This window comes from Pogonomyrmex barbatus, unplaced genomic scaffold, assembly GCF_055798465.1.
Source record: "Pogonomyrmex barbatus isolate J1 unplaced genomic scaffold, ASM5579846v1 scaffold8, whole genome shotgun sequence".
NCBI lineage: Eukaryota > Metazoa > Arthropoda > Insecta > Hymenoptera > Formicidae > Pogonomyrmex > Pogonomyrmex barbatus.
The window spans coordinates 5,738,776-5,753,968 of record NW_028297182.1 but is presented as its reverse complement, the minus strand read 5'-3'; the positions used below and the strand labels follow the sequence as shown (position 1 = coordinate 5,753,968).

At 42.2% G+C, this 15,193-nt stretch overlaps 1 protein-coding gene across 2 annotated transcripts; it reads left to right on the top strand.

Moving 5' to 3' along the window:
* Positions 1-186: 186 nt before the first annotated feature.
* Positions 187-14,275, top strand: drm (odd-skipped family member drumstick). 2 transcript variants are annotated; one of them, XM_089083793.1, is made up of 3 exons: positions 187-1,325; positions 7,398-8,079; positions 10,980-14,275. In XM_089083793.1, exons 2-3 carry the CDS (start codon positions 7,850-7,852, stop codon positions 11,053-11,055), a joined length of 306 nt encoding a protein of 101 aa, XP_088939919.1. In that variant the 5' UTR covers positions 187-1,325; positions 7,398-7,849; the 3' UTR covers positions 11,056-14,275. The 2 variants fall into 2 exon arrangements, with proteins under 2 accessions (XP_088939919.1, XP_088939920.1); XM_089083794.1 differs by having other exon boundaries at positions 188-1,325; positions 10,328-14,275.
* The last annotated feature ends 918 nt before the right edge of the window (positions 14,276-15,193 follow it).

Below are 15,193 nucleotides of genomic sequence, written 5' to 3'. Positions count from 1 at the left end.
GGAGGACGATCGTCTTACGATACTCCCACGCACATAGCCGAGCGAGTAAGATAGGTGGAACGAAACGCGCGCCGAAGAAAGTCAGTGGCTCTAGCTTTCGGATACGAGCGCTACCTCCGTAGCTTTTACAGCCGGGGTTGTGGCTACTGCCCCCGCGGGGGGTATTCCTTTTGGGAAACGGCAAAGGCGGAAGGAAGCGGCCCGAGTATGCCGGAGCGGTATTCGAATACTTTAATAGAAGGTAGGGGAGACACCTCGTGATTATACCAGAAGGGATCTCGGCGTGGGTGAAGAGGGATGCTCTCGTCTCACGGTTACGAGGGCGGGCCCAGACGCGGTACTGGTGGAAGGGATCAGGACCCGTAGAACGTGGAAGAGAGGGAGCAACTCCGCGCGGGGACAGTTGAAGAGAGGGGAGGGGCGGACGGGCGCACCAAGCGGGAGCTCAGGAAGCCGCGTCGACGAAGGATTTGTGAATAACCGCGCTGCTATTCGGCGACCGGGTGAGACAAGGACGCAAGTAGACTCGGGACAAGGCGCGCTACCACTTCTTCCCTTCTTCGTCGGGCCTCCTCTTCATCATCGTCCTCACCTCTTTCTCTACACCCAACACCCGCCGTCACCCTCTTCCCTCATTTTCCTTCTTCTGCTCCCGTTCCTCCTCCGCATCCTTCTCACCACCACCACCTCCTCCTCCACCACCACCTCCTCCCTCGCCTCCCTGGCCGCCTCTTTTCTACCTCTACCACCGCAACGAGGTCGAGGAAGGAACATCCTGGACGTGTACGTTCCCCGCGGAATTGAGGGAGGCTACCTTCACACGATAACTGGTGGGTATCGGTGAGTCGGTTCGGTAGGGAGGTGTCTCCCGGTCCTCCAACCAGAAGAAGCCAAACGGACGACGACGACGACGAGGAGACCTTTGGCGGTTACACACGGCGTCCTACCGTCTTCTGGTGTGCCTACCTATTCGGGCTACCAGCGAACCGAGCGACTAAACGAAGCTTCAGTCGACGCCGCGCACCCAAACGGTCCAGACCTGTCAGCCCGGAAGACACACGCGCAGCATCTCAACACTTTCACGAGCCACCGACCTACTAAGTAACACGGAGATCCCGCCAGCGTGACACTGTATCACGCGCATCGTACCTTCGCTTTACAACTAAATCGAGACGCGCTTCGCGAGTTTCATTCTGCCTCCGTTCGTCGAGAGTTTACATTTCTATCCAAGTTTCAACTCAAGATTTTTTTCCTGAGAAAGAATACGTCGTGGACGTTGCTCGAGGACAACTCTTATTCGACAACTTTTTCCTCTATTCGGATCGGTAAGTCACGGTTAATTGACATTTCTTTATCGTATCTTCTAGCATTACTACTCACTAGTCACTAATATATTACGGGCTACAAATGCTAATCACGAAATGAATTACTATTCGCTTTTTATTCAATTCTTCAAAATTAACTTCTCGTAAATAGATCTGAGATATATATATGTAAGAACATCGTCGAGATATTGAACTCACAACGCGCTACGGATCGACCTTTCATACGCAACCACGCGTCAAAACGTATTATATAATAATTCATATATATGAGATGGAAGAAATAGTTTAACATACGTTCTTGAACATTTATCTAAACATTTCATACAATAACCTTATATATTCAATAATATTCGAAATGACATTCATTAGGAGACTTAAATTAGTCATATCGTTATAAATCAAATATGAAAACATAAATAAATCATCAAATAAATCAATGATATGAAATGTATCTTTTATTTCTACATTTCTTGATATATCTCGATTTATAGAAGAACTTTTTTATAGGATTTTTTTACAGCACTTATATTTTATGATAATTTTATTCATAATAATGATAATCCTTCAATTTTACTTATTTATTTGTTTTTGTCACAGTATATCTTGTTTTAAAATTTTTAGAATTTTCGCGAAGTTATAAAATTGAATAAAAAAATCAAATCTTTCAGTTTTACCATTGAACCACTTCAAAGATTTCTTTATTTCACGATTATTTACCATTTCTTTATTTACCATTACCATTTCTTATCAAGATCTATATAAAAAGGATAAAAACAAGATATTCCTACTATATTTGCGATTTCTTACATTTTCTATCGTATGTTTTCATATATATATCAAACAAAGCGAGAATAGGTGCGATTTATATTCGTTCATGTATAAACGACGAGCGAGTAGCTGTCTTCGCAACGACTTCCAGAATCGGTAGCCGTAGAATGATGTACGATAATCGCTGCGTTTTAACTGATTAAATGTCTCGTGAGTCATCCGCGAAAAATTTTATAATGATCTCTTTCAATCCTTCTAGCTCAAATCTTTCCGACAACTTTCCGATTCTTAAACTGCGATTTTTATAATGATACATATAAAGTATAATTATATTTTATATCATGAAAAACTTTTCAAGATTCAATTATAGCGAAAGGCACTAAATTCTATGATTTAAATAATTAATATAATACTTATATAACAGGAAAAAAAGGACAACGAATAGAATTGAATTAAAAGATAAATAATATCATTTAAATTAAAAAATTTGCTCGCTGATGATAGATTTAATCTATCACATTACGATATGTGATCAAAAACTCTAATTACTAATCTTATATCCAAACGTCACATTTGGACCCATCATCAAAGTTTAGCTTCAATCGTTCTGATTCTCGGACATGTCGCACAAAGGACACCGCGACCCAACGTACGCGTACCTTTTCGAGTCGCGGCGACGAGTCCAGCCGAGTCCAACGTATTAATTTATTCGCCGGGGTGGCCGGGGTGGTCGAAGCGATTTACGTACGCGGATCCGGAACGGATCCATCGCGGAGCTACCATTTTTCTCCGACGCGCCGCGTGGCGCGTGGCGCGAGTCTCTCCGCGCGATAGGTAATATCTCTCGTAAGAAACGCCCTTTGCGTGATCGCCCGCGTTCCCCGCGGCCGTCAGTATCGCGGTTCGACGGTCTAGACGGCGGAGGGAGGGTGTGGTCCCACTTGGTGGACTTCTCCGGCTGTTCGGTAGCGACTGGCCGAAAACCGGTAGTCGGCGGTAGGGCGGTGCACAGTAGCGACTCTTCTTTGGTTGGCTACCGGCCTTCTCGCTGTGGCGAGCGAACGAACGAGGGCTACTGCTCCTTCCTTTATTCCTCCATACACGCGAGAACGAGTGCACGCACATCGAGCCGGACTCGCTTGGTTGGCCGTTCTCCGTTCTTCTTCGATTGGCTGCCCGGCTCCTTGTACCACGCACTCCGCCCTTCGTATCGCGACCGACCGCGAAAGAATAATAGATAGCCTCGCGACCACCCTTTTCTCACGATTTTTTTCTCAGGCTCGATGACTGAGCTTGGATAAAATTGAAGATGTGACCGTCGGTCATTGAACGGTTTTGTCCAAGTGTCCTCTCTCCTCCCCTGTGTCCTGTGTTCTAGCTAGGTAATTTTCGATAACAGGATTTTTCTATGTATTTTTTCTTAGAGACAAAGAAATCAGCAACGGCAAAGTTTAACTTATTGGGTAATGTTCGATGACTTTATAATGATTTTTACAAATTTCACATGTACAGACACAAAATCATATAGAGATACGGTGACTTTTCATCTGCGCGAATGCTTGGCATAAATTATTAATTGATACTCGGACAGCCAATGAATAGTACAATTGCCTTTAGATTGTTGTAAAAGTTACGTTACACGATGTTTATTTTAATTGCTTATTTATTCGTGCGATTCCGTCCACGTCACAAGGTAGCCTCACTTGATCATTCCGCGCGACGCGTTTTCCTTCCCCTCGCGGATGGACAACGAAAAATTCACCTTCGCGTAGCTCCGTACATACCAAAACGCTCCTCCGCCTATTCGCAAATCTCCGTCTAGTATGGCGGTATCCACAAACGCGAGCGTCTACATATATATCGCATTATCATACATTATCATACATTATCATACGTAAAACGGAAGCGTTCGATCACGCGAACTCGGTAAGCAAACATGGTAGCTGGCACGATTCTGTTCACTTTCCTGCGAGCATTCGTTAGAGCTCGCGCTCAATGCCGCTTCACATTTGCCACAAATGGTCTCACGACTCGTTGCACGCAATTTTAATAATAATTTATTTGCAACCTTCGCAAACGTCTCCCCTCACCCTTTCCCCCTCCCCCCAATATTAATCGGGACGGAATTATCGGCGCGGCTTACGACGTCTGTCATTCCCGGCTGCTGCTTCGATCGCGCCGCTCGAATTCAACGGACTTGGCGGTTATCAGAGGACACGATCATTTATCATCAGGCATCTCAAGATTATTTGCGCGGTTCTCATCGGCATCGTGTGTGTAATATAAAACCTGAACGTTTACACGGCTAATGTCGTTTTCCTCGGCACCCAACTCATTAACGCACAACTCATTAACTTCGCTTCACGCAAAGTGAGAACCTGTTCCCGCCACCATGTACCCGTCTCGGTACAGGCGACCTCGTAACTCTTCGACAAGATTGCCACGTAATAGCCGAGATGTTACCATTCAGTTCCACGGATGTAAATCCAATCAGCATGTGATGCACAAGGTACACGTGCGACACTCGAGAGTAGAATGACCAAAACTAATACGATCCTCGAGGGAAACAAGGGTCGTATTAGAGAGTCCGTTTTTTTTTTTGTTTTTTTTTTTTTTTTTTTAGATTCCTCAAGAAACGTTATTTCATTTCGATTTCCATTTTAATACATTGTGTACGCGTTTATGATTTATAGCTTCGGAGATTACAAAAAGGGTGTTAAGAGTTCCCCGTCTGTCTCCTTATTGACAAACCTTCGTGACGAGGGACATCCAATACAAAAAAACGCACGAGTTCGGAAATACCCAACACACTTGTCCTTCTTCATCTCTTCCGAAAACGGAATGACGAAGGTGTCGAGGACAGCCGTGTTTTGTTTCTGCGTGTAAAGAGCCCGTACCGGCCGACCGTCTGACGATTATTTACATCAAGGTGAATCAGCGTCGGACGTCAACGACGGGCAGGAGCGCGCGGACAGAGGCGTAATGTTTCCCGGGGCGGGGAGGGGGGGAGAGGGAGGGTGAGGAAGGAGCAAAGCCGCGTCTTTTTTATGGAAAGACTCGGAGTCGCACGTAATGCGCAGTTCCGATTAGGCTCCACCGCCTGTTAGCCACGCTAACCAACCGGGCTACGCCCAGGCACCGCTTATTACTCATTCGGACACGCCACTTTATTCGAGCGTGCGCCGTGCGCTTAATGCGAACCGGTAGCGACTGGCCGGGACGCTCCTGTACAATGGCCGCGCCGCGCGATTCGATACCGCGGGCTATTTTTTTTTTTTTTTTTTTTTTTTTTTTTTTTAGCATGCCGATTCCAATTCGAGAACCGTGCCATTACGGAGCGGCCGCGTATACGATTCCCCGATCCCCCATTCCACGTCCGGCTGGGTACCGTATGGAGAAGCTCTAAAAATAATACACTTGCACGAGGTATAATTTGGTTTATCGTGCAATTAACGTTTTTTCCCTTTTTGCTTTATCGCGGAGGGCACGTGTCTTTCCTCTCTCTCTCTTTCTCTCTCTCTCTCTCTCTCTCTCTCTCTCTCTCTCTCTCTCGTAGTACGCTCGTGGAAACGGAAACAGCAAGCGATAAAGCAACATCAATTTTTGCCGCGCGGAAAAACTGACTTCAGTGACTCAATTCAGATTACATCAGATTCTTTCCCAATTGTTTCCAAAATTTAAAAGATATTTCAAGGTGATTGGTATTAAAAATTATAAATGATTTAATGCAAAATATTAGAGAGCTATTCGAAAGTGGGACTTTATAGAATTTTTGAGTGTTGTGATGTCAAAGAATTATTACGCGATATAAAAGAATACATTTTATGTAAGAATGAGGAAAACTAATTATATAAATGGTACATTGGACAGATTGTAGTGTCTGACTCAACAGTATTTTACTTAAATTTCATTTGAAGAACTTGAAATTAGCTCATATCACTCACATAATAATTGATTGGTTTTGTTCTTTTCACGTTTCTTCTAAAATAGGCTCGGCAGCACGGGAGATATTCTTGTGATTTACGTGGCGTTAGATGGCGAGCGTAAAGATTATGGATCGTATTTATGCGGCATGCATTTAGCACTAATGGTAGGTGCTCCTTCCCCTTCGATTACCATCACGTATATGTGTCAGTCTTACACGTGAATGAAACTTAAAACTGAATAGTCACATTTAAAATGAAATATGCCCGGGGGACGTGTCCGAGCTAATAATTTAAACTTGCAAACTGAATACAAGCATTCAATTAGGTAACTAGATATTAATTTTTTTGGAAGCATTTATTCTTTTTTAGTATTCACGTTTTTTTTTGCAAATAATATTGCGAACTTTGACACATACTAGATAAAGATATTTGATACAGTCACAATACTTAAAATTGTTTTGTTATTATATTTCTAATATATTTCTTATAAAAAAGTTTAGTTATATAACACACAATTAAATATGTATTTTTAATTTTACTTGAAAGTGAGAATTATAATATTATGAACTTTCGCACATATAACTTTGCATAATTTGTAGAATTACGACATAAAGTAACAAACATTTGTTTGTTACTTTAATATTTGTATAAAAATTCTATAAACTTTCGATTTTATTTATTGAGGCATTGATTTTTAATTGCTTTTTATAGAGACAGAAATTGATACGGTAATATTAAAATATTAAATTAAAAATATAGATGTATTTGCAAGTAAAGTTACCGATCTGCGAGTAAAATTACAAAACAAAAGTTGTCTGTGACATCTCTGCAGAGATTCCATTCTTTATCTCACTTATAGAAACTTATCGTTTATTTACCGCACATCAAGAATTATCATATTTTGAATCAGCAAGTACCTCGCAACAGACTTTCTTCGCAGAATCAGTTATGGCCAGTTTGTTTCAGAGTTACCCTTTACATATATATATATATATATATATATATATGTGTGTGTGTGTGTGTGTGTGTGTGTGTGTGTATATATATAGGAAAAGTACTTCCCTATGTCGATCTAAAAGCATATTCCCGATAAAATATCACGGGAATAATTCGATCCGAGAGAACGCTATTCCGCAAGGCACATTGGCATGCGCGCGTCCCTCCACCTACGCGTCTTCGTAAGGAATGCAAAATACTTCAGAAGTTGCTTCAACGTTACTAACCCGTTGCTCGTAGGCAACGGCGCTTTGCGTAAATATCTCGTCGGATCGGATACGGGCTTCCCTCGCGAATACTCCGCTCTCGCGAGACTCCGGGTGATTCCCTCGAGCGCGCGAGTCAGATCAGAGGAGAATCATCGATTTTGTGCTCTTTGCAGGCAACGATACGAGGAGTCTCTCGCGACGTGGTACAAGCAGTGATCTCACTCCCAGGAGTCAGCCGTGCCCGAGACTAGCTTTGCGCGGGAGGAGAAGAGCGAGTCGAAGAGCGACAGTCAGGAAAGACGGATAAAAAGAGCGAGAGAGAAAGAGAGAGAGAGGAGAGAGAGAGAGAAAGATCGTACGAAAGTCTGCAAGCGAGGCAGCGAAAGATAGAGCGATCGAGAAGGGGGGAGAGAGAGAGAGAGAGAGAGAGAGAGAGAGAGAGAGAGAGAGAGAGAGAGAGAGAGAGTACGCGCGAGCAACGAAGAGCACTGAGAAAGGGGACAGAGGGAGACAGAAGAAGTGGTGGGAGTGACTCCAGGCGTTAGCGAGAGAGCGAGAGAGGCGGGTAGAGGGAAAGGAGAGACAGAGACTCGACCAAGAGAAGGAGCGGTGGGAATTTATAAGGATGTTCGCGATAATGCCGATGGAGACAGAGGGGCACGGCAGGGAGTTCGGCCGGCGGCAGAAGATGCGCGCCAAGTGCACGGTAGAGTTCGTCTGCAAGTACTGCCAGCGGCGCTTCACGAAGCCCTACAACCTCATGATCCACGAGCGCAGCCATAAGGACGACGTGACCTTCACCTGCGAGGTCTGCGGAAAGTCCTTCAAGCGGCAGGACAACCTCAAGCAACACAGGTACACCGCACACGTTTCACGTTTTTTATTTCTCCCCCCTCCTTTTTTTTTTTTACTTTGTTTTACCGACGGTTTTTTATTTTATTTTATTTATTTATTTATTTATTTATTTTTTTCTTTTTTTTTTAATTTTGTGTTGTGTTTTTCCTTCGCGAGAACTTCTATTTTTGCGCGCTCGCATGGGACACGTACGCGATCTGATCCATGATCAATCGCCGCGATCTCCGAGTACTCTTTAGGGGATCCCATATATAAGGGACCCGCACGTCGCGCATACGAAGGAGAAAATACACGCGACACACACCTGACGTTGTCAGACATCGGCGATGTTTCTGCGGAATATCGCGGCAACCGATCGTGAATCAGATGTCAGTGCGTGACTCTCACTTGCAAAAACCTGCACTCGAAAAAACGATAAAGAAGCTATCGGGAGACATTTTCGTGCTCGTACTTGCGCGTTCTCGCTGTTCACCGCGCGACGGGACGGGACGATGGAAAATGATCAGTTCCCAGTCAGCAATCAGCAGCTTCAAAGAAATTGAGCTAGATTGAAATTAACTATTTTTAGATTACATCATCCTAGCAATCGCTGCTGTAGATATTCTCCTAGTGCGATTATTTTGTATTGTTTTTTCTTTTTTATTTTTATTCTCGTGGAAAAAAGCGTATTTCTGTAGTCGTGTCGGTAGTCATTTTTCAACATCGAATAGTGAAAGGTAACTTTAATCTCAAGTTTCAATTACATTCATTGGATTATTATTTATATTAATTATAAAGATTAAATTTATTTGTCGCACGCAAAATTTTAAATTAAAATTGTCCAAGCGTCATAGAAATCGATCAGGAGATATATTGTGAAACTGTTTGGAATGATTCCTAAAAAGAAATTGAACAATTCCGATCGGAATCCATTCTGAACAATTTTACAATAGAGTCTCGGATGAATAATTTTTTTGCAAGGCAAAGACAAAACGATAAACAAAACAATTGTCTAAAATCAATATTTCATTTTCGCTTTGAATTGCTTTGTTCCACGAGATAAATCTTTGATCATTCAGTAAATAGCTCGTTGCCGACGCGCTTGACGTGGCGCAGTCGTGAGATCCGAGACGCGAATCGTCGATTAATTTTACGTAATGAAATAAAGATGTGACATTCAAATGAGGAAAACTTAAATATCAATATCATATGAAAATGTCTCACGACGCTTCTTTAGTTGTAACTACTGATGAACGACGCTCGCGTAAAACGTTCCATGCCTAAGAGATTATTATTTTAAAATAATATGAGTGGTATAAGGAAAAAATATACAAATATTGTCCACTTGATCGCACCCATATAAATTATATTATGTTTGTGATTAATTTATGAATCATAAGACGTTTCGTCTTTTTAAAAATATGTCAGTGTAACGAAAAAAGAAAAGGATATATTGAATTCGAATAACGAATCGCGAGAAAAGAATACGCTTGAAAAAGATTTACAGAAGTCATTTTTATGTAGAATACTACTTGAAAGAAATTAAAAGAAACCTGGTGTACTATAATAGAAAAGAGCACAAATTGTAATTAAAAGCGCTTTCTATAATAAATATGAATTACTTTGAGTAATAAATTCATGCCTAGTTGGAGATGCCACAGCAAAATGAAACTTCACGAATGGTGAAGTATAAGCGCGATGTTGCGTTGATATTTTACGACTTTCTTACCATTTTCGTCCAAATGATACGTTCGGTAAGTCAACAGGAAAGTTAAGACGCGCTAACTATCCGTTTAAACGGTCACGGTGCTGGCCTCCAGAAGGTCAAAACCATCGGTTTGGCCGAAGGAGACCGCTACCGCATTTGACCTTTCGCATCGATAGCCTTGTGATGTTGCAACGTTTGTCGCCTTCACCCACCTCTCGGCGCGGATGGAGGCGCGAATCTCGGAGAGAGAAGAGATCTGCGAAGATCCGCGAACTTTGCACTTCTTCTCTCGCCTACGGGCGCGAGTCGACGAGCCGACGAGCCGACGAGCCGACGAGTCGGCGTGTCGGTTCGCGGCGAGCCGAACACTCGCGGTGCCGCGCGCCCGTAGAATCGGCCTGACCCATAAATCAGTCTGAAATAATGCTGCCCCCGCATGGAACGTGTGTGCGCGAGCGCGCGTTTGAACGAGCGAGCGATAAAATAAATCTTCAATACTGGTGGATACTAATGGATACCTTGTATGTAACGGCGGTGGTCTTGTTTTCTGTTCTGTTGTAGATGTGGGTGGCGGTGAGCGGGAGCTCTGAACCTCCTGCACCTTGACACTTACACAAAACGCACACACCCGTCATAATAACAATAAACAACAAGCAATATCAACAATAACATCACAACTGCAACAGTAATGTATAACAGTAATTAGCAACAAAACAAGCCACAGGCCATACGCACTTTGATTGACCCCGCACTATTTCCCGATCGCGACGAAAGCGCGATCAACAACTGTGTGACCACTATACCGCCACCACTAGAAAGTCCTAGCATGCATATACTACTTTTCCTACTTTTCTTCGTTTTTTTTCCTTCTTCTTCTTCTTCTTCTTCTTCTTCTTCTTCTTCTTCTTCTTCTTCTTCTTCTTCTTCTTCTTCTTCTTCTTCTTCTTCGTCTGCTTCCTCCGCTATTTCGTTCTCTTCTACTATATCTGCGACTTTTACTATCCCTCACTCGACTACGACCTCTTCATCGTCGGCTATTTCTTTGTACTAACACACGGCGCGCACGGCGTCCCACGCTTTAACGAGGCGACGGGAAATGATTGATAGATAGGAAGGAAATTTAGAGAATGTGAGTGGGAAGGAAGCGAGGGTTTTTTTTTCCCTTTGGAAGTGTACTTTCCTCATCTTCCGATTTCGACTATCTCTGTTCCAGGAGCATACACTCTGTTCCCTACAAGGGCTCCAACGGCTACTCAAATGGCTATTCGAATGGCTACTCTAGGTACTAGAAGCCATCCGGCCAACTATTATCCTAAACTCCCGTTTAGACACGCGTTTCTCTTTCTCTATCGAATGCTCTAGCTACCGATCAGTTCTCCCCGATGTCTCCCTCCTCTAATTAGAGCGATCCTCTGCGTCGATTCGACGACATGTCAAGCTCGCGAGAGATGTCGTCGCGTTTTCGTACGGCAAGGGAACCGCGAGGCTCCATCGATTTTTGTCACCGTCCTTTTGTCGCCTACTACCCTCGCATTTAGTTCGTCCGTCCTGCTTCTTTGAGAATTTTTTTTTCGCTTTTGTTCACCCTCCTGTATTCCGAGCCTACACCCAGACGTCAGCCACATCGGAGGAATCTTCGATTCGACTTGACCAATACGAAGTACCAATCGCAGAGCCGAGAACGATGGAAGCGATCTGCGATCGACAACGACGCGACGGACGATTATAATTGCATCTTTTTTTGTAACTTGGCTGATTCGAGCAATTAATGATATTCTTGCGAATTGTAAGTACGAATTGTGTAGAGCGATTGACGTTCGAATCTACAGAATTTTCAGATGTGATTGGATAGATTATATCAGATGTCACATGCATAATTCGAAAATTCTAACATCTGATTGATTTTGTACAAAAATCAGCGTTTTGCGAAAGAACGTGAGAAAGGAAAGTGTGACTATCTGTAGAATAAAAATGTAATTTATTTACAAACGAAAAAAAATTATCTAAAATCTTGTTCCATCTGCGTGCTCCGTTTTAAATATTCACCATTTTCAATTAGAGATATTTTAGTCATTTTGATAAGAATACACAATAAAATTGATGACAATGCCGAACCAATGTCGAACAAGTAGGTCTTCTTCTTGCGATACCAGCATTTCATTCTCGATGGACAAATGAGAAAACCTCAAGAAAATGAACCAGAAAATTCGCACCGGAAGTCGATTACGCAATTACAAAGGAGCGAGCCAGGCGGTTTATCATCAGGAATCGAAGCGGGCGATCTTCCACGATCTTCCGCATTTTCATAACGGAAGCTATCACAACGCTGTTCCCCGCAGGATCCTCGGGCTAACATCCTAAATTGGACTACGTAATAACCCACTAGCTCTGTAGGAGCGCTTGGTCGGAGGATACGCTGTTCGCTTCTTCGCGTGCTACTGTGGACCACGCCCAGGCCCGAAGCGACGTCTTCCTGACCTACCACCTGGCAATCAGGCCACGGAGCTACTCGGCTTCCCCTTCAGAAACTCCATACAATTTCACGATGACGAGAGCACTGCGAGTCCCATCGCCGGGGAACGCCGAGGCAAAATCGTATCTCGCGCACGTAGCATGCGAAGACATTGGGGCCGGACAACCTTGGGGGGAGGCCACGTGGTACAAGGTAGGCACGCGGTGGTATCGTTGACGCAAATACCAGTCAGCTGAGATCGGTTTCCAGCGGGTGAACTCTTGGCGAGGTGTCTCTTCGATTCCGGTCCCCAGAGACACGACCCACTCAGGTGGAATCAGAATCAACCGTTATTATTTCCGAACGTCGATCGTATTTTTCTTTCCCCTTCCTTTTTCTCTCTGTATTCGTTCCGTGTTTCTTTTCTCCTTTATTCATCCGCCCATCGTGTGCGGATCGCGCGATGGATATGAGGCGCTCGGAACGTGGACGGACGTGGAGGAAAGCGCACGTAATGGAGCAACCGGCATCACAATGCTCGAAGCTATACGGTGTAGATGATGATGATGATGATGATGATGATGATGATGATGATGATGATGCTGATTCCCGTTTGCTTCTCTCGGGCAAGACGCTAAATGTGAGAGAACCGAGTGGGAAAGCGAGTGTGGCGAGAGCATAAGTATAATCGTCGCGTTTGAAATCGTTCAGCTCATTGCCAGATGCAAACTGCAGAAGGAACCTTCAGTCCTTATAGGGGAGCCGATAGGAATATAACATCCAGCGATATTTCGAAGGCATAAAGCTAATTGATAATAATTTTGCTTATAGATTACACGTGATGGTAATTTCATATTAATGTTGTACGTTTTATATTTTTGTCAATGTAAATAATAAGTCAAACCACGTTTCATAGATTTTTATGTACTTCCTTCGAAGAAAATTTAAATGATATTTGAATTTGTTACACATGTTGTATGTTATATTCCTATTTTCTCTTTTAATATCTATATTATACTCGATGCTATCTAGATATATATATATATATATTGTGCAAAAACATATTACCGAAATTATATCATAATCAGGTTAATGAATTCTTGCTCTTCGTATTCTAACCACCTTTTCGACTTGAGTATTACTCGAGTTCATCGTGATAAATTGTAAAGAATGTATTTTTTTTGTATTAAATTTAATATATTTTTTGCGGCATGCTTTTCAGACTGTACATTAAAAGGAGAGAAAGTGTTCCGACTTGTACGTTAATGAGGGTTAAGGAATTTGCGTGACTGGTTTTAATGTATCTTTATGACGATACACCGCTAAATATTTTTTTTTTTGCTTTGAAACACGAGGGCAAACCACAAAATGTTCCTAAACGATACAATGTAATATGTGTTTTTCGCTACGGCGTCTCGAGGGTATCGAGAGTTGCCATTTAGCAAAATCGCACGAGTTGAAAATTTCATACGAAACGGAACCACGATGGCTTCGGGAACGAACAGGTTTTTTTTTTTTTTTTCTTTCCAACTTCGTTTTGATTCCTCTTAGTGGAATGAAACCGCGGTCGTACTTTGTATATAGCTTAAACGCGTATCAATATGTCTTTAATATTATTATATTAATTATTATTATTATTATTGATTATTATTATTATTATTATTTTATGGATGTTATTGAAATAGCGCTTAGTCATTTCTGTATTGTAGCCGCCGACAGGCCTCACGAGTGTAGAGCTGCATTTCGTTGTACGGTACGATAGGAGTGATAATAATGTTATTTTATTATTATTAAAATTATTATTATATTATATTATATATATTATTACCACATGATGTATCAGTATCCATGCATGTATCGCTAGCTTTACACCACCGAGGCACACGGCCAGCCCGGTAGGAAGGTTTCACACTTCTTTGTCTCTCCAAGAGAGATGAGATAATATGCGCGTGATGATTTCCATGTATGCTTTCCGCAAATCGTATTGTATTAGTGTGTGTGTGGGAAAATTCCACTCCAACGGATTACAAATAAATTCGCCAAGTTGTAAAACGCTATCTTTCGCCTTTCTTTCTTTACAAAACTCCTCTCGATGCGTTAAAATGTAAATTTGATAAATTTTTTTCGAATTTTTCCTATACATCTGTCCTGTACATCTGTTCGTCAATTATCACAGAAACAGTTTCTCTGAAAATCATTTAAATTGTTTTTCGCGGTAACGTTTACAGTTGGATTATATTTGCGATAGATTTTCTTCAATTATTCTCTCAAGGCTTTGCAATATTTTTTTTTTTCTCTTTGAATATATACTCGGTGCAATGAGAAATCGTAATATAGGACAGTTATTTTACAAATTTTGCGGCTGACTTACAATTAATCTGCATCTGATTGAGGCGAGTTGCGAGATGACTCAATCGTAGAAATTAATCGGGAATAATTCATTCCTGAAGACCATTCGGAAATGGTCGTCACGCAAATCACAGCCGATTAAGCGACGGCCAGCAGCTAGGCGAAGAAGAAGATGGAGAAGAGTAGCAGTCCCTGATCAAGACAGATCTCCCGCAGGCGTGAAATAGTAGGCTGTATGAAACCATCTTTCTTGTCACAATAAGTCAACCAACATTTGTTGGTATATCTTATTTCAATTGATGTAAAATCATAACAAGTGTATTAGAAGAGGGAAACGTAAAAGGATAAATACTTAAATATATTAATTAAAGAATATATTTTCTTTCAATACAATTTAGTAACATAACTTTTCTCAATTTTTCATATCAATCACCATTAAACGTAACGCTTTGTCATTTAGTCAACGATGTTAAACAAACTATTATTTGGTGTATTTTGACAGTCTCAGACAATTCTCGCATCGTGCACTTTTGCATTGTGCAACAAGTCTAAAGAGTTCGAAGTTGTATTCCATGAGCGAATAAGATTGCACACGGTGCAATGCCTGTTCACTTTACGTTGTGGCT